This window comes from Coenobita brevimanus, chromosome 73 (genome assembly GCF_032717465.1).
Source record: "Coenobita brevimanus isolate Jiangsu-jjx chromosome 73, ASM3271746v2, whole genome shotgun sequence".
In the NCBI taxonomy this organism is placed as follows: domain Eukaryota; kingdom Metazoa; phylum Arthropoda; class Malacostraca; order Decapoda; family Coenobitidae; genus Coenobita; species Coenobita brevimanus.
Genome location: NC_137026.1, coordinates 4,717,554 through 4,743,112, shown reverse-complemented (window position 1 = coordinate 4,743,112; position 25,559 = coordinate 4,717,554). Strand labels below are relative to the sequence as shown.

The 25,559-nt window shown below is 41.6% G+C and overlaps 1 protein-coding gene across 1 annotated transcript; it reads left to right on the top strand.

Annotated features, from left to right (window-relative positions):
- The first annotated feature begins 277 nt into the window (after window positions 1-277).
- LOC145407424 (sulfotransferase 1E1-like) lies at window positions 278-25,559 on the top strand. The gene is made up of 8 exons (XM_080278352.1): window positions 278-454; window positions 1,275-1,426; window positions 1,837-2,038; window positions 6,940-7,066; window positions 14,932-15,098; window positions 21,184-21,292; window positions 21,343-21,442; window positions 25,406-25,559. Exons 1-8 carry the CDS (start codon window positions 278-280, stop codon window positions 25,557-25,559), a joined length of 1,188 nt encoding a protein of 395 aa, XP_080134478.1.

Sequence of the window (25,559 nt, the reverse complement as noted above, 5' to 3'; positions counted from 1 at the left end):
TAGTAGTAGTAGCTAGTAGTTGTGTTATTATTATCATACCTAACCTCATTAACGCAACCTAACCTAACCTCACCTAACCTAACCTAATTTAACCTCACCTAGCTTAACCTAACCTCACTAACACAATCTAACCTAACCTGACCTAACCTAACCTAATCTAACATCACCTAACCCACTAACTTAACCTAACCTGACCTAACCTCACTAACAACCTAATCTAACCTCACCTAACCTTTCTGCCCAATCTACAGCCTGTGCAAAAACAACACCAATAAGGATGAACAAGCAACGCCTTCTATCTGGCCATGAGACCGAACTCCTGACCAGTGAAGAGTTACGGAAGATCAGCGAAGACCTGGTGAAGTACAAAAGTGGTTTGGTCCGAATCCTGCCCGACGGCTGGTTGTACCCGGCCATTACCACACGATATCTGGACCGGATCTACAACATGGAGGTACCCTCACACATTTTCCTTAGCCATTTATTTCTCACGTCACAGCTCAGTGTTATAGGGGTTGTGTTACTCCAAGACACGAGGTGGAGGTATGTGCTGAATTCTGAGCGGCCTTGGAAATTCCGTAACGTATCTTCTTTAGCGATTTTTTTTTTCCATGATCCAGCAGCCTTTACACAACGATAATACTGATACTAATATTGATGAGAAGGATTATTACAGCTGAGAATAATGTGAAGGACGATGAGTAACTAATGACGATGATGGCAGTGGTAACGGTAATAATAAACTGAAGATAATGAAAAGTTTGCTGATGATAATGATGATGATGATAGTGAAGTTTATATTATTATTGATGATGATGATGATGATAATGATGATGATGATAGTGAAGTTTATATTATTATTGATGATGATGATAATGATGATGATGATGATGATAATGATGATGACGACAGTAAAGTTTATATTTTTATTAATGATGATGATAATGATGATGATGATAGTGAAGTTTATATTATTATTGATGATGATGATGATGATAATGATGATGACGACAGTAAAGTTTACATTTTTATTGATGATGATGATAATGATGATGATGACAGTAAAGTTTATATTTCTATTGATGATGATGATGATGATAATGATGATGATGATAATGATGATGATGACAGTAAAGTTTATATTTCTATTGATGATGATGATAATGATGATGATGACAGTAAAGTTTATATTATTGATGATGATGATGATAATGATGATGATGGCAGTAAAGCTTAAATTATTAATGATGCTGCTGATGATGATGCTTTTCCAGCTCCGGCCAGACGACGTGTTTATCATTACGTTCCCCAAAAGCGGCACAACGTGGATGCAGGAAATTCTTTGGGTCATGTTAAGGAACCCGGATCTGGACCCCAATAACGAGGAGATGAAGGAGCCATTGTGGGTCCGCTCAGTGGATGTTAGGTAATTATCTAACGATGTGTGTGTGTGTGTGTGTGTGTGTGTGTGTGTGTGTGTGTGTGTGTGTGTGTGTGTGTGTGTGTGTGTGTGTGAATATTCAGACTATATCTTTCTCTGTATCGGTCTGATATGGAGGTGCTTGTGTGTGTGTGTGTGTGTGTGTGTGTGTGTGTGTGTGTGTGTGTGAACAATCTTATGGGCTTCTGACCTTTGGTGTCTTCTTCCTTGTATAAAAAAATACATCATTCAGCCAGCACTTGATACTGTGTCAAAGTTATTTTCACAAGGAGGTGAGTCATATGAACCCGAGCGCTAACATATCTATCGAACTATCTATCTATAGTCAGATGCTTTAAGCCTTGCACTTCACCATCAGGCTGTCCTCCCTCTAACCTACACCTTTGCAATTCCAGTTTTGATATGATCTTCGACAACGACAAACTTGCCGATACGAACATCAAGTCGCTCGCAGAGAAATTCAGCAGAGTCTGTCCCGGGAAGAAAGTGGAGGACGGTATGTCGATTCAGATAGCGGAGAGTCAGCCCTCGCCAAGAGTGATTAAATCGCACTTCCCTCTGGAGCTGCACAACAAGGATCTGCTCAAGAAATGCAAGGTTGGAGAGAGAAAGAGAGAGAGAGAGAGAGAGAGAGAGAGATGCAAATAAGTGAAAGGGTCTCACTGTAAGACATTGATATTCTTCACGTTACACCTCCCTGTCATCTATACTAGTGTCGCAAATTGTGTGGAACTATAAACAATACAGATAACGTACAAGGGAACGTGAAGGTGTAATATGCAAAATAAGTCGCGAAGGGAGAGGTGTTACGAAGAGCACACATAGAGTAAACACACCTGCACCCTTCAGTCCCTAATTTTGACCGTGCCTTGTGACCCTGACCGATGCCTGATTATTCTTGAAAATTGATTTTTTTCCCTAACCCTCAACCTTCTCGCCAAGTCGTATCTAACCTGTCTGCGTTGACCTTCCCCTTTGTTCTTTCCCTATGACCTGTTGTCTCAAAATCGAATAATTACATTCTTGGCTGACCCTTAATCATTCCATCAAATTCGGCTGAAATTGAATATAATGTTTGAGTAATAGAGCCGGGTTAAGTTAGGTCAGGTAAGATTAAGATATATAATTTTATTCTGTGACTAACATTTTTGTTCTTAAAATATCAATTTATCTATATACCTAGGCTGCTTCCCCCACGGAAAGGGAGGTAGCCGAGACAGGACGACACACTCCCCATTACTCATCCATTCAAACACATTCATTCGCATCTTAGCCCCAAAGGGGAGAAAAGACAGATCCTCACCGCACCACACCGCACAAGGGTCAACTGCTCTGTGCAATCAGTGACATCCGCAGCGGGGCCAGACAGCAGAGTTGCTTTACCCTTGCTACATCATAATAGACCCATCATCTTTCGTGCAACTGATCTGACTAGCTGATCAGACCAAATGCGGGAGAATATCCCCTCAGGGCTGCGTCATCATTTATTCATTCACAATTTCTCTCCATTTATTTCTGTCATGCACAGCCACTTTTCCTTGCTCAACAGACGTCCCTCTCACATCCAGCGCTCTCTTCACACTGTCCATCCATCCTATTCGTGGTCTCCCTCTCAGCCTTACACCTCTCACATCAGATCTAGTTATCTTTTTCACCAATCGCTCATTATCCATTCTCTCCATATGCTCAAACCATTCCAACACCCTCTGCTCAACTCCATCAGCCATCTCCAGAACAACTCCAGTTCTCCTTCTCACTTCATCATTTCGCACTCGATCCATACGCGTCACTCCACACATACTCCTCAGACACCTTATCTCCAATACATTCAAACTTTTCCTCTCTGCTACACCCATATTCCATGTTTCAGTCCCATATAACGCAGTCGGTACCACGACACTCTCATACAGCCTTCTCTTTACATCCATTCTAAGCGAACGACATCTAAACACTTTTTTCATTCCTCCCAGCACCTTTCCGACTTCATTCATTCTAAACTTCTCTTCTGCATGTATTCTTCCATCCACAGCAACATGTGACCCTAAATATTTAAAACACTCTACCTCCTCAAGCCACTCACCATTCAAAACTATATTCATCCCCCTACCATCTACCAACCTCGTACGCTTCATCACTTTACTTTTATTCTCATTTACTTTCAATTTCCTCCTTTCACACACCCTTCCAAACTCCTCTACCAACTGTCTCAATCTCTCCTCTGAATCAGCCACCAGTGCAGTATCATCTGCAAACAGCAGCTGCTTCAGATTCCACTCTCCACCATCAACATTCATCAGACTCAGACCACCTAAAACTCTTGCATTCACTTCCCTTACAACACCATCCATATAAATATTAAACAACCAAGGCGACATCACACATCCCTGTCGCAGCCCCACCCTCACAGGAAACCAATCACTCACTGCATTTCCCACTCTTACGTACGCTCTACTATTTACATACAAAGTCTTCATCCCTTTTAGTAACCAACCATCAAGTCCATACAATCTTAAAACAGTCCACAAAGCCTCCCTATCAGTTCTTTCATATGCTTTCTCTAAATCCATGAATGCCCAAAACACATCCTTGCCTTTCGCTAAATACTTTTCACACACTTGTCTCACAGCAAACACCTGATCTACGCATCCTCTCCCTCTCCTAAAGTCACACTGCTCATCACCAATCACTCCCTCTGTACCCTCTCTAACTCTCAAAATTAACCCTCTACCATACACCTTACCTACAACACTCAAGAGACTTATACCCCTAAAGCTAGTACATTCATACTTATCACCCTTGCCTTTATACAACGGGACCACACAAGTACTTGCCCAGTCAATTGGCACGATACCTTTCACAAAGCACACATTCAGCAATCTTACTAACCAGTCAACAATAGTCACTCCACCACCCTTTAGGCATTCCACAGCACACCCATCCATACATGCAGCTTTCCCTGTTTTCATCTCCTTTACTGCCATCTCCACTTCCTCCTTCGTGATCAAGAATCATTCAACTCTCCCAACACATTTATTCCTTGCACCCTTCCATCTGCCGCAATCTCAGCCACCCTTTCCTCCTCTACATTTAACAATCTTTCAAAATACTCTGCCCTTCTCTTCCTTATTGCATCCATTTCAATTAACATCCTTCCATCCTCTGCTTCTACTCCTTCTTCTTTCCCAAACTCTCCCTTTCGCATCTTTTTCACCTCCTTCCAGAACATTTTCTTATTCTATTGAAAATTCTCAGTCAGCCGCCTACCCCACCTCTCATCTGCTGCCACCTCGCCCTATTACTTCTTTTCCTTATACCTCTCATATGACACCTCATCCTTCCTCTGCAGCCACACTTCATATGCACGTCTTTTCTCAGCCACAGCCATACTTACTTCCTCGCACCACCATTCACTTCCTTGTCTTACACCATCACCCACACGTCTCACACCACACACCTCTTCTGCATGCTCCACCACAGCACTCTTAAACAACTGCCATTCCTCCTCCACACTGCCAATTTCCTGATCTTTGACTGCATTCCACTCATCTTTCAATTTCTCCGGATACTCTATCATTTTCTCTCTTTTATCCAACTCACTCACTTTCAAAACCTCCCTACCACACCTAACCCTCCTACCTCTCACCCATCTCTTACCTACTCTTATCTTTCCCTCCACCAGGTAGTGGTCAGACATACCTCCACCCTTCCCTCTCAGAACTCTCACATCCAACAATCTTCCTATTACATTCCTGGACACAACCACATAGTCCATCAAAGCTCTATCAACAACCCTTCCACCCTTCTGTCTCACCAATGTATACTTATAAATATCTTTCTTCTCAAACAAGGTATTTCCAATCACCATCTCTCGCTCAACGCACATCGCTATCATTCGTTCCCCATTTTCATTTCTTCCAGGCACACCATGCATACCAACTACACCTTTAAATGTTACATTTCCCACTCTAGCATTCAGATCTCTCATTATTACCACATTCACATTTGCTCCAAAACTCTGCAGACACTCAACAACATCATTCCAGAAAGACTCCCTCTCTTCCTTATCCCTTTCACTACCAGGCCCATATGCACTCACAAACACCCACAACTCACGTTCAAGTTTCGCTTTCACCCACATCAGTCTCGATGACACCTCCTTCCATTCAATCACACACTGCTGTACTTCCGGACTCACTAACAAGGCCACACCTTCTCTTGCCCCTCCTCTATCAGCACCTGACGATCTTCCAGTCACACTTCCAAACATAGACTCACCCTTCCCTTTCATCTTCGTTTCACTCATAGCTAACACATCCATTTCTACCTGTCTCTTAGTCCTTCCAACAACATTAGCTTTATCGGATTGAAGCTTATAACTTGACCTTGCTCTTTATCCTTGACCTTTGTACTATTGTTCTATAAAGCAACAGGTCGGCACCACTGCTTATCCTCAACCATTGCACTAAATTACTGCATGTTCACATTAATTAAAAACTGTTAGAATTATACTGTTCACACACACACACACACACACACACACACACACACACACACACACACACACACACATACACACACACACACACACACACACACACACACACACACACACACACACACACACACACACACACATCGAGCAGTAAAATACACTCGATCGTAAGGGTGTAATGAAAACATTGATGATGACAGTGATGATGATGATGAAACCAACAGCAACAGCAACGACAACAACAACAACAACAACGACTATAATAATAATAATAATAATAATAATAATAATAATAATAACAATAATAATAATAATAATAATAATAATAATAATAACTAGAGCATTGGAAAATTGTCCAAGGACAATTTTGATAAAGAAAAACTTCCCTCAGATATTGTCTACAAGAAGCCGAGCTATAATGGGAACTTGAGGTCAAGGTCACTGATCTAGTGCATATCACCTTAGGTCATCAAGATCTATAAGTCCACCAAGTTTGGTGGTTGTTGCTTTATTCTTTCATGTAAAATCACGTAATTTCTCTGTCTTCCGGGGTAGTCAAAAGTTTGAACCATAGGCGATCTGCGTTCTGGCCGTGTCAAATGTATAAGCCATAAAAATTTTCAGCCCCTTTAACTTAAGTGGTTCTTGAGTTTTAGGTTCACTTTTTTTTTTCCCTGATCCTATCCGGGTTCCGCTGGAAGGATCAGGATGATATCTGATCAGATGAAGCGGCCAACCAGTACTATAATATGGTACAAAATAAAGGCCGTAACTCTAACGGTATGCGAATGACAACGACTTAGATCTTCCCTTGAATAATAATAATATTGACAAAAACAAGAAAACTTCCCACAGGGATGTGGAAAGTTTTTAATAATAACAATGGCTTGGACAAGAAGGAGGGGAAGAGAAGGACGAAGACAATGATGATGATGATGATGATGAATTGATGATAATTATGATGATTGACGATGAAGATGGACTGACGATGGTAATGACGTTACAGGTAGTCTACGTGGCCAGGAACCCCAAGGACGTGGTGGTATCCTTCTACAACTTCTTACGTGTGGTCAAGGGTGGAAACTATCAAGGATCACTCGAGAAGTTTGCCAGGAGAGTGATGAGAGGAGAAAGTAAGTAGAGAATACAGTACAGAGGTTATAGTACAGAGATTACAGTACAGAGATTACATTACAGTGATTTGTTATAGTACAGAGGTTATTGTACACAAATACAGTACAGAGTACACAGATTGTATTATAGAGATTATAGTACTCCTGAATTCCGGGTGACATGCTCTCTAATTTACCTTATCTTCTATCAGGGTGACATGCTCTCTAATTCACCCTTGTTTCTGTCAGGGTGACATGCTCTCTAATTTACCTTATCATCTATCAGGGTGACATGCTCTCTAATTTACCTTATCTTCTATCAGGGTGACATGCTCTCTAATTCACCCTTGCTTCTGTCAGGGTGACATGCTCTCTAATTTACCTTATCTTCTATCAGGATGACATGCTCTCTAATTTACTCCTGCTTCTATCAGGGTGACATGCTCTCTAATTCACCCTAGCTTCTATCAGGGTGACATGCTCTCTAATTCACCCTAGCTTCTATCAGGGTGACATGCTCTCTAATTCACCCTTGCTTCTATCAGGGTGACATACTCTCTAACTTATCCTTGCTTCTATCAGGGTGACATGCTGTCTAATTTATCCTTGCTTCTATCAGGGTGACATGCTCTCTAACTTATCCTTGCTTCTATCAGGGTGACATGCTCTTTGATTTATCCCTGCTTCTGTCAGGGTGACATCTATCTATCTATCTATTGCCAGACTCCGTAATCCCATACGGGGTGGCGACAATCAAATCCCCTCCACGTCGCCCTGTCACCCGCCATTTCACTGCCCTGCTCCCAACTCACACCCCCCTCTCTCATATACCTCTCCACTCCATCCCTCCATCTCATCCTTGGCCTCCATCTCCCCCTCTCTCCCTCAACCTCACTCACATACACTCTCCTCGTCAATCTCTCTCCCTCCATCCTCTCCATATGGCCAGACCACCTCAGCGTGTTTCTCGTAACGCTTCTTATCACATCCCCATCCACACCACAATGCTCCTTCACATCCTCATTTGTCAGCCAGTCTCTCCAAGTGACTCCACAGGCTTCTCTCAAATAACTCATTCCCACAGCTCTCACTCTTGACTTGTGTCCCTCCAACAACGTCTAAGCCTCACTTCCATACGTTAGAGTTGGTATCACAATACTATCGTGTAGTAACTTTTTCACTTCCATGCTCACTTCCCTGTTTCTTATCACTGCTTTCAAGGAACTAGCAACCTTTCTTCCTTGCTGTACCCTTTCAAGCACTTCGCCCTCCAAATTTCCATCCTTACTCATCACACTACCCAAGTACTTAAACGTACTCATATGTCCATTTCCTCCTCATCCAGCCTCACTGTACAGTACATTCACTGACTGCACTTAACTTTACTCTTCCCTACATTCACCTTTGGATTCCGTTTCTTACACACTCTCCCGAACTCATTAACCAAGCCTTGCAGCTCCCCTTCATCTTCACTTAACAACACAGCATCATCTGCAAACAACAGTACAGGGAGTTTCCAAACATTGCCCTCCCTCATTAGGGCCACTCCAACGTCCACTGCCCGTCCGTTCGTTTGAACATTTCCTCCACTTATAGTGGAGGCCGGGCCATACATTAGCCCTGTATCCACTGCCCTACCTTGCATCTCTTTTATAACCCCATCAGGGTTGGCATACGTCCGGATTTTCCCGGACCTGTCCGGCACTTAGGTATCAAAATCTTCGTCAGGAGGAATTTTAAAAATTCTCCAAAAGTCTGGAAGTTCAGCTTCAATCACTTTTTTTTTTTTTTTTTCAAAAAACTTAATATACCATTACACTCTTATGACGAGAGAGAGAGAGAGAGAGAGAGAGAGAGAGAGAGAGAGAGGCCGTCCTTGTTTTCGTCAGCTGTTAAGTGTTGCCAACTTGGCTGGTGTAGTGCTAGCAGCTGCTAAAATGTCCCGCCTTTTCCTGTTGTTCAGCCAAGAGCTTTTTTTTTTTTTTTTTTTTTTTAATTCCATCCATGATGCTGTTATAGCCATAAAATACACGGTACACAGCACACACACACAACTGTTGGCTTAGTGTTTCATTTTTACACTGTAGCATTTGTTATTCTTATGATCTTATCCTGCATTTAAGGCGCTTTAACATTTTTCAGTCATACTCTAGCCAGTTCTGTACTTTGCCTGTTTTTCATTATATTGCAAAACGATTAAAGATTGTGATACAGTACAGCAATACTGGTGTGTGTGTGTGTGTGTGTGTGTGTGTGTGTGTGTGTGTATACAGTATATATATATATATATATATATATATATATATATATATATATATATATATATATATATATATATATATATATATATATATATATATATATGTATATATATATATCCTGACTTCATAACGTCAAAGGCGCAAAGTGTGTGTTGGGGCGGGGGTAGCATGGGTTTCAGCGGAGGCGTCCGGTATTTTGACATTTCAGATATGGCAACCCTAAACCCCATCCATGTACAGATTGAACAACCATGGAGACATGACACATCCCTGTTTCAACCCAACCTTCAAATAGAAAAATTCACTCAGTTCACTACCCACACGCACTACAGCCTGCACCCTCATACAGACTCTTCACGGCCTTCATCAACTTCCCATCTACTCCATATATTCTTAATACTTTCCAGTCCTTGTCTATCCACCCTGACATATGCTTCTCCAAATCCATGAAGGCCGCATACAATTTCTTTCCCTTCTCTTGAAACTTTTCCACTAAAGATCTAAGAATGAATATCTGATCTACACAACCTCTGCCCTTCCTAAAACCTCCCTGTTCTTCTCCAACTAATTCCTCTGTTATTTCCCTTACTCTGTCGATAAGTATCCTACCGTATACTTTTCCTATTACACTGAGAAGACAAATGTCCCTATGATTACCACACACTTCTTTTTCCCCTTTCCCCTTGTACAGTCGGCCTAAGAAGTGACGGAAGCGTATCCAGAAGTTATCGGTCATCGATAATGTAAGCTACATGTTCGTCCTTAATATCTTTACAAGGTGATACCTATTCTGTAAAACTGTTACAGAAAACAACAAATAAATGAAAAAAGTACCGGTATATTTCAAAACTATAGTAAGCAGTTCGTTAATTACGATAATAGAAAATCCTAAACGGAACTAATTGAATTTTCAGAAGTATCGCTCAGGGACAGTCAGGAATAATTTACGGAGTTCATATCTACTCTGGTAAAACGCAGTAATTTTTTAGTAGTGTAATACTAAAGAGAAAAGCAGTTTAATAATTAAAATCAGTCATTATTATTTATATAATAATTTCCGTTACAACACTAAGGAATAATTTAGTCATTTATTTCCGTTTTTGTTGTCTCCATGGACGACGACAGAAAGCGGGAATGCGGCGTAAGTTAGTAAGCTATTTTAAATGGTTCGATCAACATGCATGGAAGGAAACAGATTTTACTCACAGACATGCAGTAATTACACTGCATCTGGCCAGTTTTTCATTAAGAAAATTATTTTGATTTTTTAAGATAAGCCAGAGGACTATCAATGAATAAAAAATTTGAAATAATTTTGCATGAATTAGGAACAAAGTCACAAATTATTATAAGCGAGGGGAAGACAAGGGAAAAAAATGCAGAATGGTCTTGCTGCTACCGCTGCTGTCGAGTATCATAACTAAGAAAAACTTCATTGTTGCGGCAAGCTTATTGTTGCTGTATCATCACCATAGGATTTGAAAATAAAGGTAGCGTATTGCAGTTACATGAGTTTTAACTGGTCTTAGAAGCTAGAGCATCTGTACTGAAATCCTGTGAAGCAAATACACAAGGAACTGGGGTTATGCTGCGCGCCGCGCTCAGACCAATACATTACACATTCATTCAAATCGGGAGAAGTATCTGACGATTAACTTCTAATATATCACTACCTCACGTTATTCGTTTTACATACATCTCAGTGTGATATATATATTTTTTATATGACGTAATGGAGGCACAGAAGTTTTACCATGTATTCACAAAGTTTTCATTGAACGTAATCAGTGAACAGTGACCGAAGCAATCTGAAACTCTGCCATCACTTCTTGGGGCGACTGTAGAGGGAAATAATTATACCTGACTTCCAATCCTCCGGGACTCTACCTTCCTCCCAGGCCAATCTGCACATCTTCCACATCCATTCTACTACTATCTCTCCCCCATGCTTCAGCATTTCACCACACACTCCATCAATTACTGGGGCTTTCCCCATTTTGACTTTTCATTGCTTCCACAACTTCTATCCTACTGATTTCTTCCTGTCTGCTCACCTACCTCCTTCCCTCAGCCATTCCTCAGCCAATTACACTCGCACTACTTTCATTCTCTATGTTCAACAATTCTTTAAAGTGATCTCTCCATCTGCTCACTTTTTCTCCCTTCTCTACTAGTAATCTACCATTTTATCTTTCACTCATCTACAAACTTCATTCCCACCCTGTCTAACTCTCTTTACCTCTTTCCAGAACATTTTCTTACAGTCCCTCCACTTTACACTCAAATTCCTTCCAAATTCCTCATCCACTATCTTCTTTCTCTTACTAATCATTTCACCTCTTTCTTCCTTTCTACATATAAATCTTTCTTCCGCGTGTCAACTTCTTCCACGCCCCTATTTCTCATCCATTCATTATATGCTTTCTTCTTTTGTGCCACAGCCTGTCTCTCCCCTTCATTCCACCATGCTGTTCTTTGCACCCCCTTTTGTCTTCTCTTCACCCCACTCACCACATCACATGCTGCACATATTTCTTTTGTGAATGTCTTGCACACACCTTCCACGTCCCCCATCTACTTCAGTTCATATTTACCCAATCGTTCTTCCATTTCTCGCTTATATTCTGCCTTTTTCTCATCCTCTTGTAACCTTTCCACTCTCCTTCCATCTACTCCTTCCTCCCGTCCTTCCCTTCCTCTATTTCTCCATTTAACTTGGACCTTGATTCTGACCACCACCAAGCGGTGGTCAGAAAGTCCACTTTCGAAACCTCTATAAGCTCTTGCCTTCATTACACACCTTCGCATCCTTTCATCCACACATGCAGAATCAATCATTGCCTTCCTTTCATTCAGTTCACCACCCACCCTTCTCATCACTCTCCACATATACCTGCGGATCATTTTGTACCTGAAGAGGGTATTGGCTATCACCAACCCCCTCCTGGCACAAATGTCCACTAAAGCACTGCCATTCTCATCTATCTCAGCAGGTACACCCCACTCACCAACTACTCCATCCACCTTCACATTCCCTACTTTACCATTCATATAACTAATCAAAAACACTCATTCCTTTCAAACTTTTCCATGCACACTTCCACATTTGTCCAGAACTCTTCTCTCACTCTGCTTGCACGATCTTGCGTTGACACATACACGCACACAATCGCCCACATTTGTTGTCCAACTTTCAATATTACCCACACAATCCTTGAGCCTACTGATCCATACTCTCTTATATTCTCCTTACATCTATTATTCACAACAATACACACTCCTTCTTTTGCCCTCTCATTCCCACCTACTCCTGCACAAATACCCCATCCATACTCCTATTCTCTCACACTCTCACCTCTCCATTTAATTTCAGTTAATCCACATACATCCACTTTCGCATCCTCAAGCACCTGGACAATCACTCTCTCTTTCACTTCATCATTTGCATCCCATACATTCCACGTCGCCATCCGTATCATGTCTTGTTCGGTCCTTAGTCGTCGTCTTTTGGACAGTCCTGGTCCGAGGCTTCTTGTTCGTATTTTTAGTTAGTTGTTTTCCGGGGAGGTGCGCTAACCCTCCGCCAACCAACTTGCTGTCACGTAGGGAACACGTGTCGGTTTGTTATAAGGTTACCACCCAGCGGTGTAAATGCTTTCCTGGATTACAGGAAATCATATGGCTTGCTACTCGATGTAGAGCTACCCTAAAACAGAGTACCACTACACTAAGTGGGTGGATGATGAGCATCCCCACCTACCAAGACGCCCCCACCTACCATGTTCCGTATTTTTTTCTTGCTTTTATCAGAGTTACATGCTCTCATATTTACCCTTACTTCTATCAGGGTGACGTGATCTCTAATTTAAGTTTCTTTCCATCAGGGTGACGTGTTCTCTAATTTACCCTTGCCTTTATCACGGTGACGTGTTCTCTAATTTACCCTTGCTTCTATGGGACGACATTAGTTCAGAAAGGACTCGCATACTGAAGGGGTTAATTTAGGATGCATTTAACTCGTCCTGTTCCAACAATCTCTCCTAACCTGATATAAAATCATAAGGTGATAACAAGAAATACATTTTTAAAAGCGTTCCTTGGATGAATGGATTAGAAGAGGTGTTATCCATGGGGTTTGGGAGGTCTCCCCCCCTGCACCTCCTCAGACTCTGCCCCTACTAGCCCCCCATATAAAATTTCTAATTATTTGATGTGCAACAATGTACGATACTGTACCGTATACTTTGTGGGAGTTTACAAAGAACCCAGTTATCATTATTTATAGAATAATAGGACTATGTGAAATTTGTAGTAGCCCGGGATCAGATTTTCAGACATAATTACGATAGATTTCTTGGTTACGAGGAAAATTATTGAACGTAAGGAGGTTTATACAATGTCAAGTCTCTAGTTCTTCTTTCAAAAAAAAATCTAAGTTAATTCAAAGTTACGACAGGGAATCAACCGTAAGTATGCTCAAGAATCACAAGAATCACATTCCTGTTTCGTTAGTTAGCTCAGTGATCAACTTACTATGGATGACAACTTTTCTCCAACTTTCAGGGGAGAGAATAAAGGTATTACATTTGAGTACTGTACTGTAATGATAAGTACATTATTCTGTACAATCGCAAAGCGTAAATGTTCTTTTTTTAAGAGGAGAAACACTGCAAATTCTCCTCTTCAGACATTTACATTGCCTTATCATTTTAATCTCAACTGATAAGCATTTCCTTTTAAGAGCTAATAATATGATCACATAAGATTATCAGCGAATTGTGGGCGACTCAGATTTTACTCTTTTGTGCTCTCAATTCTCAGGTCTTGTGTTCAGCCAAACGAATAGTTTCAATATAAACATTCACCTTAAGAGTACACAGACCTTTTAGTACAGTTGTGACTTACAGCTAACGTAGAGCCAACACAAAATTTAAACACTGAACACCACCCTCCCCAGAATAGAGCTTGGCCACCCTCCTTCATCCCTCCCCCCTTCCCCTCTCCCTCCCCCTCCTCCATCCCTCCCCTGGTGTGGAGATCTCGGTACAGCCGTGAGCAAAAAGTTCGTCAAGAATCTTCTGTCTTGCCTTCCGTATTTCTTCTTTCTCCCCAAACAACAGACAGTATCCCTTCTCTTCATACTCATTTATTACGTGCTTCATATTACAGTCGAGTCAAATAGTTCATCTATCAGCTTCCACTGGTACATCAAGCAGAGCAGTGTCGGCGAACTCTTGGTCATGGCTATATATCACGGGGGTTTGGAATTTTAATATCAAAGGCGATTTTCGTGATGTAAAAAAGAAAAAAAAAATACGATCATGATTTCATCAATGATGTACTTGTATTTATTTCACGTATGTATGTATGTATGTATGTTTGTATGTGTTTGTCTGTATGTGTGGGTACGGATGTATGTACCGGGTATGCATTCACTCATTTTCTGACGTCGTGGAACTAGTGTTATATTGTCTGTATTAATTTACTGAATTGAAGTATGTGCGAGTATATGTTCATATGCATGTATGTATGTATGTAGCCTTCGTTTATTTGTATGTGTGTATTTATGTATCTATTTATTTATTAATTGTTAACATCCTTTATTATCTGTCCTGGTGGTACTAGTCCGGTTCTGCCCGTACTGGCCGCACGTGCTACAAGCCTGGAGGCAGAGAGACAACCCCAACCTTTACTTCACCACCTACGAGGACATGAAGGACGACATCATGGGGCAGCTGCGGAACATCAACAAATTCCTTGGCAAAAACTTGACGGAGGAACAACTCAAGAAGGTGAGTAGGAGACACTCGTGCGGCTAGGAGGCTACCTCAACATCTCTTCCTTGCCGGTTTATTCCTGAGTCTGCCCCGTTACTATATTCTAAAAGGTGAATAGGAGAAACCCGTGCGTCTAGGAAGCTTACTTAACATCTCTTCCTTACCGGTTTATTCCTGAGTCTGCTTCTTTACTATATTCTTGTGTGTTACTCATGTAATCCAGGTCGAAGTTAAAAAGATATAAGAAGCAAAAAAGAGGGTAGCAACGGATAGTTTGGAAAATAAATCGTTAAGGAAGAGGTGCTAAGACGCCTCCTTACCCGACGAGAATACCGACCCCTATTACTAAAAACTGAGTCCGCCAAGGTGTAAGGAAGCCACTTATGACTGACGGTCACTGATGAAACACGTGTAGTTGTTAGGTGGGTAGCCTGCATCCCACATTATACAGTGCAGTCAGCAACCATAGGCAAATCTCAAAGTTCTACCATTATCACATTCTCTCCCTCTCTCTCTCTCTCTCTCTCTCTCTCTCTCTCTCTCTCTCTCTCTCTCTCTCTCTCTCTCTCTCTCTCTCTCTTCACATGACAGTCGAGGGATTGCTTCTGGATGGCGTTGTAACTGGTTCTGTACACTTGGTAATGTAGTGCCACAAATTTAATATTCATGTATGTGTTTAGAAGTACTGTAATTTTTAAGTTAGGTAGGGTGTAACCTGAATATTAGTCTATAAATTCCTACCCTAAGTAGTAATTCACATGTTAATGATTAATGTAGGGCTAACTCTATTTTTATATGTATGTATCTCTGTATCTATGCATTGGGTGATGTAATTGTGGATGTTGAGCTATGGGAATTCCCTGTCTGGTCGAGTAATGAATAACAGATGCGCGCAGCTTGTCCCCTTCTTTATACGTCGATTGTGGGGCGCCGAGTTTAAACCTTAAACAGAATAATGATGAATATACAATTCTTTCCGTAACCTAGTTGTGAAATGTTTACTAATGAAGCTGCTAGAACCCAAATATGTAAGATTAACAGTCAAAAAATGCCTAAATAATGTCATTTGTGAGGATTTAAAGGTCCCGTTTATCTTAGCTGTCACTAGATGGCATAAGCTGCCCCAAAATTCAAAGTGAGATAGTGATAGAATCAGTATCTAAATTGAGTAAGGAATAAATCCCAAATTTTCCCCAATTCAATCAAAAGTCCTGGCGTCATGGGTACACTGCTAAATAAATTGTAAAGAGAATTGAAACCCACCATATTTAAAAAACACCACCTCATTTGACTTAGCAGTGGCGTCGCTAGCGTACCCTAAGAAGCCCACTCGAGGCCCAGACGTCGTATATAATGGACGTTCGTTCAGGTGAGCTGTCCACATTTCTCCTTCCCCCCCCTCTTTTTCTTTGTTTAATCCTTACTTGTCATGGACTATATGAAGTAATATTGTTGAAAGTTTAACGTACCTCGAGGCCCAGACGTCGTATATAATGGACGTTCGTTCAGTCCCCAGACACCAGCGACGTCAGTGTGAGCATGAGGCCTCTTCGTGGTATTGTCCCTAGACGAGAACATACACACTTACACTACCCATGAATTATTATATAAACCAAATGTAATTGTAATAGTATTATTGATCTATCAAGTGAATTTTATTTTGTAAATAAGAAATAGAAATTTGAAAGTGATGTAATCTGGTAACGGAAGAGCGAAATTCAAAACCATTAACCGTTTTCTTTCTTGTAATTAAGGTTAGGAAATTAGGAGCGTGGAAGGGAACTTAGTGACTGTGAGCAATGATGTAATTTTGAAATGAACCTCGAGGCTAAACAAGCCTGAGTGATTATGTATTCTTAGTGATTATATAATGTCTGAATAGTACCTCGAGGCTAAACAAGCCCGAGTGATTACGAATTCTTAGTGATTAAACAATATTTTTTTAATTGTGGTACCTCGAGGCTACACAAGCCCGAGTGATTATACATTTTTGGTGATTATGTAGTAATGATGATTATGAACTATAAATAATCCTGAAGGGATATTGGATTCTAGAGAATTACATGATGAGAGTATATTACATGGACGAAAATGAACACGAGTAATCATTCTTATTGGTTCGAGGCTATGCCAACCCGAAAAGATAACCCATGCTCGTAAAAAGGTCCCTGTCTTGAGGCTATTGTCGAGCCCAAGAATAACTGACAAAAAGAAAGTATGGTACAATGACTTCATACATCGCTTGTATGTATCAAAATGTTTTCGCCTGGTAACAATGTTGGAGGAATGATCATCCAAACCATGGTTTTAATGTACAATCTTTCATACTACAAAGGGTCATGTAATTAAGAATGTTTTGTGGAAACTAGCATAAAGTTATTAAAGTAAAGTATATATCATTTTCTTTTTTTCTTTCTTGGCGTACCTAATCAAGGGAATTATGTCCTCAAGCCTAATTCACGCCCCTTCCAATTCAAGATTCCTTCGCTGAGCGAACGACGACCACCTGTGGTACTGATTAAATCTAAGCTCGGCCAAAAATTACAAACGCTACCAAAATTCTTTTTTTTCTTAAATAATTTTCATCTACTATACTAAGTCGAGTACCACCTGTATTATCCATGGGTAAGTTAACCAGTACCAACAACAGGTAAGATTATAAGTATCCGTCATTATCCTAGATGAACAATAACGGTGGGGATAGTAAATTCTTACCGTTACACTGGTGTCAACCGGTGGGATAGAATTTTTCGGGTATTACAGTAACACACCTTCCTTCGCAATGTATTCACAACACAACACCTTAGCATCATCTTACAACCTACTGATGTCAACGATATTAACAGACGCGAAAAACATACACGAGAATTGTAAACCATAATCGCCCAGATAAATCGCTCAGGAATAAATGCTACGAAGCTTAATACTTCTCCCATCTACGTAATTTCTTTATCAGTGTCTCTGGAGCATGCCTCACCCCAACCTTGGACCGAGGAAAAAAAATAAGAATGAAGACTATGATAATGATAATGGTGATGATGATGATGATGAGGGTAAGGGTGGTGATGGTAGTGGCGATGAAGATGATGATCATGGTGATATCATCACCATCATCTTCGTTATGTTTAATGTCATTTTTGTTGTTATTATTATTATTATTATTATTATTATTATATGACTGAAGCATATGCACCGTGTGAGGACAGGAGTGAGTGAGAGAAAGATTTTGGGATGAGCTGGATGACGTAGTGGGAGAAATGCCCAGGAGCTACAAGGTGATCGTGATGGGGATATGAATGGAAGAGTAGGCACTGGTCCTGAGGATGACATAATGTGTTGTTATGGAGTACCAGGACATAATGATAATGGGAAGTGACTAAAGGATATGTGTCAGGAGAGGAGGTTGTGCATTTGTAACTCGTATTTCAAACACAAAACATGCACATAAATATACATGGTGTAGAGGAAATGGAGATCGTGTTGAAAGAAGCCTGATTGATTATATGCTCGTAGAGAGGTCGATGATGGGAATGGTTGCTGATACGAGGGCCGTGAGAGGACGATGTGAAGGTCTGTCAGATCATATGATTGTGGTACGCAAGATCAAGGTGAGAGGAGTGAGGTGGATCAGGAGAGAAAGGAGCAGTCAGGGAGAAAGACTGAAAGTTGAGAAGCTGAGGATCAAAGAAATGGCAGATGATTACAGGACCAAAAGAGAGGAGGAGTTAGAATCAGTGAACTGGAATGAAATGGATCTGGACAGCAGGTGGAATGTATATAGGGATTGCTTAGTTAGGAATGCCAAAGTGGTGTGTGGTGTGGCAAGAGTAACAACAAAGTAGAAAGGTATGGCATGGTGGGATGAGGGGTTAAGAGAGTGGTGGAGGAAAAGAGGAAGAAGTGGCTAAAGTGGTTACAGGACAGGGGTTCAGTTGAAACAAGAATTGAGTATAGTGTGAGCAAGAAGCACGTGAAGAGACTAGTGAAGAAGAAAAAGAAGGAGGTAAATGATGATCTGGGAAGACAAATGAATGCGAACTACTCTGAAGTTATTCTGGAAAGAGGTGTGGCAAAGTAGAAGTGAAAGCAGAAGGAAATGTGATGGTGTGAAGGATGTAGGTGGTAGATTATTAACCCATGGGGATGAAGTAAGGACCAGATGGAAAGAATATTTTGAAAGCCTGATGAATGGGAATAGAGAGAGCAGATGGGCTGTAAATATTATTGGTTTTGGGAGTGTGCAGAGAAGGAATACAGTGCCATGAGACGTGACACTCGCACAGGTGAAGAGTGCTGTGAAGCGGGTGAAAAATGGGAAAGCAGCTGGGGTTGATGAGGTGTATCTAGAGATGCATAAGTGTAATGGAGAGAGTGGAATGAAGTACTTGTTGGAGATATGTAAGAAGGCATTAATGAGTGAAACTGTGCCTGCAGAGTGGAAAAAGGCTGTGATTGTACAAAGGTGAGCGTGGTGAGTGCAAGAATTATCGTGGCAGAAGTTTATTGAGTGTGGTATGGAAGGTATATGGAAGAATTATTATAGAGAAAGTAAGAGAGATATCAGAAGTCCTAGTGAGTGATGAACAGGGTGGCTTTAGGAGTGGCAGAGGATGTGTGGATCAAGTATTTGCAGTGAGACAGATAGCAGAGAAGGCTTGTGAGAACATGGATCTGGAAAAAGCATACGACAAAACAGACAGACAGGGACTGTGGAAAGTTTTGCGCATGTACAGTGTAGATGGTAAGCTGCTAGGTGCTGTCAGGAGTTTTTATGATGGTAGCGAAGCGTGTGTAAGGGTTAATGGGCATCTAAGTGAATGGTTCACGATCGTGTGGGCGTGCAACAAGGTTGTGTGATGTCCTCATGATTGTTCAATATATATATGGATGGGGTGATGAGAGAAGTAAAAACACGAGTAATGGAGAGAGGGATGGCGTTGGTAATGAATGGTGATATATCTCAAATTTGTTGTATGCTGATGATGCAGTATTGCTGGCAAGTGACAAGAACTTGGTAGGCTAGTGCAGAGTTTTGTTGATGTCTGTGAGCTTCGTGCCTTGAGAGTAAATGTAGAAAAGAGTAAAGTGATGGTTACTGAGAGAGAAAGTAACTCCCAGTGTGATCTTACAGTGAATGGAGAGAGACTGGAGCTGGTGAGAGAGTTCAAATAGATGGGCATAGTAACAGAAAAGAGAGGAAAATGTGCAAAAGAAGTTGTAAGTAGAGGACACAAGGAAGAAAGGTAGCTGGTGCAATGAAGGCCTTGATAAGAAACAGAGGCCTGAGTGTTGCAGCTGCACGAGGCTTACATGAGGGCGTGCTAGTGCCAGCTTTAACATATGGGTGTGAGACTATGATGTGACATGAAAATGAAAAGTCAAGAGTATCAGCAGTTGAGATGGGACTGCAGAGAAATGTATGTGGAGTACAGAGAGTGGATAGGATACGAAATAATGTGATTCGTGAAAGGTGTAGAGTGAGGAAGTCTGTGGACACCAAAATCTAAGAGAGTGTACTGAGATAGTATGGTCATGTGGAGAGAAAGGATAACAATAGAGTGGTGAAAAAGGTATATCTATGCGAATTTGAAGGAGGAAGGAGGCAAGGCAGGCCAGAGATATGGTGGACTAGTGTGTGAGGAAGAGAGGTTTGGAAGTCGTTGAGGCTAAGGAACTGACAAGAGATCAAGTTGGCTGGATGAATGTTGTGAGGAGAAGTGCATGATCAGGGATTTTTGGCACCCCTTTTTAACGTGGCAGCGTCCGGACTGACTCAATTTGATACGTTTATGTGAAGCTACAGAACATGGTGAATGTTTTTGGCGTATCCGATAGAGCCAGGATTCCGAGGGCTTGAATGATGAGTGAATGGAGGCGTGGCGAATTTGACTGGGCAAATTTGAGCTGTCTGGACATTGCTACTCCTCACCCTGCCCTTGGGTGGGAAAGGAGGTCCGGATGATGATGATGATGATGATGATGATGATGATTGTTGTTGTTGTTGTTGTTGTTATCATTATTATTGCCATTCTTATCATTATTTCTGTTATTATTATTATTATTATTATTATTATTATTTACTTCCTTCTGCATTCCACAGATTGCCGAGTTCACCAGCTTCTCGTCTATGAAAACCCGCTGGGAACCAATTGACAAAGCGTTCTACAACGAGGATCTGTGGAAGAAGCAGGGTGGCTTGTTTAGGAAAGGTGAGAGAGAGAGAGAGAGAGAAATGAACACTTTTTTTTCTTTATTCTAGGGATAAAGGGCGACTGGAAGAACCACTTCTCTCCAGAACTGAACCAAGAGATGGACCAATGGATCAGGGACAACGTGAAGGACACTGGCCTTAATTTCAAGTTTGATTAGTGAGGTAATTGCATAGAGGTGTATTAAGTGACTACTGAGCTTTGGTAACACCCATTCCTTACCTGTTTATTCTGCACAGTTTAATTCATTGTCCTCCTCTGTTTAACTGATGCAAACTTTGTCTATATTAAGGTGAAATAAAGAACACACAAGGCAATGTAAGGTTTGATATGCATAATCCATTGCTCAGGAAGAGGTGCTACCAAGCCTCCTTTGCCGTATAAGATATGGGCCTCACTAAGATGCAAGTTTTAGTGTAACCTTACTACCTCCAGACGATTTTATTCAGTTTAGGAGAGCACCGTAGCAGTGAGGTTATTGAAGCTGTATCCAACCCCTCCACTTCGCAAGGTCTCTGCTAAGCCTAATGAAATCGTCTGAAGCTGGCAAGAATTAAACGATGAGGGGCTGATGGACTCTGAAGGTGCCAAACCACACCACGCTGATACCCTTGTAGTGTTTTTCCCTTCTCTTATCTAGTTTTTTTTTTTTTCTTTCTTTTTCCTTTTCCTTAGGTACCAGCCAACAACATGCCCAACATTTTCTTTTCTCACTGCACACTTTCGCTGTATCTAAGTGAGAAAAGAAGTCTTGATGATGATTATAATGATGATGATTTATCTGTTGTTCTTTGATAACAATCTATGCGTTAAGATAGGTTTTGCGCCTTTTTTCTTGATATAATTCTGGACTGCTTCGCATCGACATTATTCCTATAATGGCCATGGCTGCCAGATTTGTCGGCAGTTTTATGGTGTAAGTTAAAGGACAAAGAATGTTAGATATAATGATTGCTATCCCGATGCCACATCAACCAAAAGGCGCTTGAGAGGGACGCCTTCACGTGGTGGCACTGGTTTAATCAAGTGGCTCCACTGGTCGGTTATGTAAAAGTTCCTCAGCTCCTTCTCTATCCCCCGAAAGAAGGATGATGGACTGCAGAGAACAATTTCAGCCTGCAGTCCACAGGGTTCACGTCCAGCTGAGTCCTGGGCCACAACAATAACAACAACGTCGGCCTAATACAGTCTGTATGTTTTCATGTGACACAAGCGGCCACTTCCACGGCTTGAAGATTAAATCATGGTTATGTGATATCAGATGAGCTTTAGTTATGAGGCGAGAATAAGCCTCCTTGGTTACTAGTCAGATTGATCCTCCAATCTGATTACACCTGGCCCATCAGGTGAACACAAACCAACTATAGCATGCAGACACTTAAGCTCTGACTATATTACATACGGATGTCACACACTGTGGCACTGTAATGTTCATCTGATGCACAATGCACTCTGTATATAGATCACTATACTGTGTAACATGTAAATACAAATACCAGTATAGTTTGAACACTGAAGTTTTATTATTATTATTACCATTATACCGATGCTTTAATTCTGGCACTAGCAGGGGTACCCGGCGTTGCCCAGGTATATAGCTATGCATACCAACAGATCCCCAGACCCGCAGAGCACACCCCCTTAGCATGGGCAGCCCACGGGGGTCATGCCCTGCCTAAAACCTGATTCAAGAGGAGTTATACCACTTTGCAGTGTTGTTTTCCTTGCTAAAAATCTATCATACCACCACTACCATCACGGCCACTATAATTCCTACCACTATCACCACTTCTACTATTATCGCCTCCACCATCATCCCTGCATTCCTCATCTTCCCCCCACCATCATCATCACCACTACCGGTACTACTGTTGTCACTGCCATTATCATCACTACATTCCTCATCATCCCAAACTGTCATCACTGCCATTATCACCACTACTACTGTTATCACTACCACAATCACCACAACTACTCTTATCACTACCACTATCATCACTACATTCCTCATCATCCCCTCACTATCATCACTACCACTATCACCACTACTACTATTATCACGACCACTATCAGCACAACTGTTATTATCACTACCAATATCACCACTACTACTATTATCACTACTATTATCACTACCACAATCATCACTATATTCATCATCTCCCCAATATCATCACTATCACTATCACCACTACTATATTATCGCTGCCACTATCATCACTACCACTATCACCACTGCTACTGTTGTCACTACCACTATCATCACTACATTATCATCCCCTCACTATCATCACTACCACTCTCACCACTACTACTATTATCACTACCCCTATCATCACTATATTCCTTATCTTCCACACCATCATCACTACCACTATCATCATTTCTACCACTATCACCACTACATTCCTTATCATCCCCCACTATCATCACTACCACCACCGGTACTACTATTATCACTACCAGTATAATCACTACATTGCTCATCTTCCCCCACTGTTATCACTGCCACTGTCACCAGTACTACTATTATCACCACCACTGTCATCACTATTACTATCACCACTGCTACTATTATCACTACCACTATCATTACTACTACTATCACCACTACTACTATTATCACTACCACTATTATCACTACCACTGTCACCACTGCTACTATTATTACTACCACTATCATTACTACTACTATCACCACTACTAATATTATCACTACCACTATTATCACTACCACTATCACCACTACTATTATTATCACTACCACTATCATCACTACATTGCTCATCTTCCCCCACTATTATCACTGCCACTGTCACCACTACTACTATTATCACCACCACTGTCATCACTGCCACTGTCACCACTACTACTATTATCGCCACTGTCATCACTGCCACTGTCACCACTACTACTATTATCACCACCACTGTCATCACTATAATATACTACAATTATCACCACCACTGTCATCACTACCACTGTCACCACTACTACTATTATCACCACTGTCATCACTGCCACTGTCACCACTACTACTATTATCACCACCACTGTCATCACTACATTGCTCATCTTCTCCCACTATTATCACTACCACTGTCACCACTACTACTATTATCACCACCACTGTCATCACTGCCACTGTCACCACTACTACTATTATCACCACCACTGTCATCATTATAATATACTACAATTATCACCACCACTGTCATCACTATTGTCAGGTCAGACACTGTTCTGCTACTGGTACCATGTAATCCAGTACTACCTGTTCCATGGTCGGATCGTCGGCAAATAAACCGGCAGCCCCACTGGTCTAGGCCAGTGAGGAGGGTGACTAGACACCCTGCACAAGCAAGACCTGTCAAAGGGCGGAGGACCAATTTATGCCAACGACCATCTAGTAGGGTGGGTGGAGCTGGTTAGCCTTGGTTGGCAATCCACCTGGGAGAAGGAAAACTCTGAGGTAAGACCTGGATAGCCATAGTCGGGGATTCCACACCCCTGTCCAAAGCCCTCTCCTGACTTGGGAGGTTGGGGTGGGCTTTGCGTGTCCTTCCTATATAAAAACAACCCTGCGGGAAAAAAGAGAAGGAAGAGGGATAGGGGTCAGTGCATGTTGCCTGACCCTGACCCAGTTTTGCTGGGGGGTCCTCCCTCAGGCACTGGCCTACCAGGACTTTTGGGGTCCTGTCATGCTGGCACCCATAATGATGGTTGCTGGGTAAAGCCTACGGGACCTCAGCGACCAAATAATGGTGGGGGGGGGGGACCCCAAAGCCCAGACCCTCCTTTTGAATCGCGTCATGGTGATGTAAAGGATGTGTGAGCCCTAGGCTCCAAGCACGAGTTTTGCCTTCAGAAGGCACTGCGGGTGGGGGCTTGGAACACTCTAAGCCTTTCAAAGGATGATCGACAGCCTTTGTTGTCATAAGAGTTGGGGCAATTGGGGGTCGGCATACCTGCACTCTCTGAAATGAAGTGACCCAGGCATGGTGAGATCAGTAGTGATGGTTACACATACTACTGGTCTGGCTGTGACGATGGTACCGATCTTAGGGGTGTTGCTGTGGCAGTTCCACCTCACTTTGTTTCTTGTGTCAACAGGGTTACTCCGGTTGATGAGCATATAATGCTGGTGAGACTGAAGCACTCCTTGGGCTTCATCACTCTTATTGCAGTGTACACTCCAACTGAGATGAGTGATCTTGAAGAGAAAGAGGTATTCTACACCAAACTTAACTTTGTTGTGGAACAGTGA

Excerpts from the sequence above, each read along its gene's own strand:
- LOC145407424 (XM_080278352.1), top strand. The coding sequence starts at position 278 with ATGAACAAGCAACGCCTTCTATCTGGCCATGAGACCGAACTCCTGACC. Across the intron at positions 2,039-6,939 it reads ATCTGCTCAAGAAATGCAAG|GTAGTCTACGTGGCCAGGAA; the intron begins GTTGGAGAGAGA and ends ATGACGTTACAG. Across the intron at positions 21,443-25,405 it reads GACACTGGCCTTAATTTCAA|GGTTACTCCGGTTGATGAGC; the intron begins GTTTGATTAGTG and ends TTGTGTCAACAG.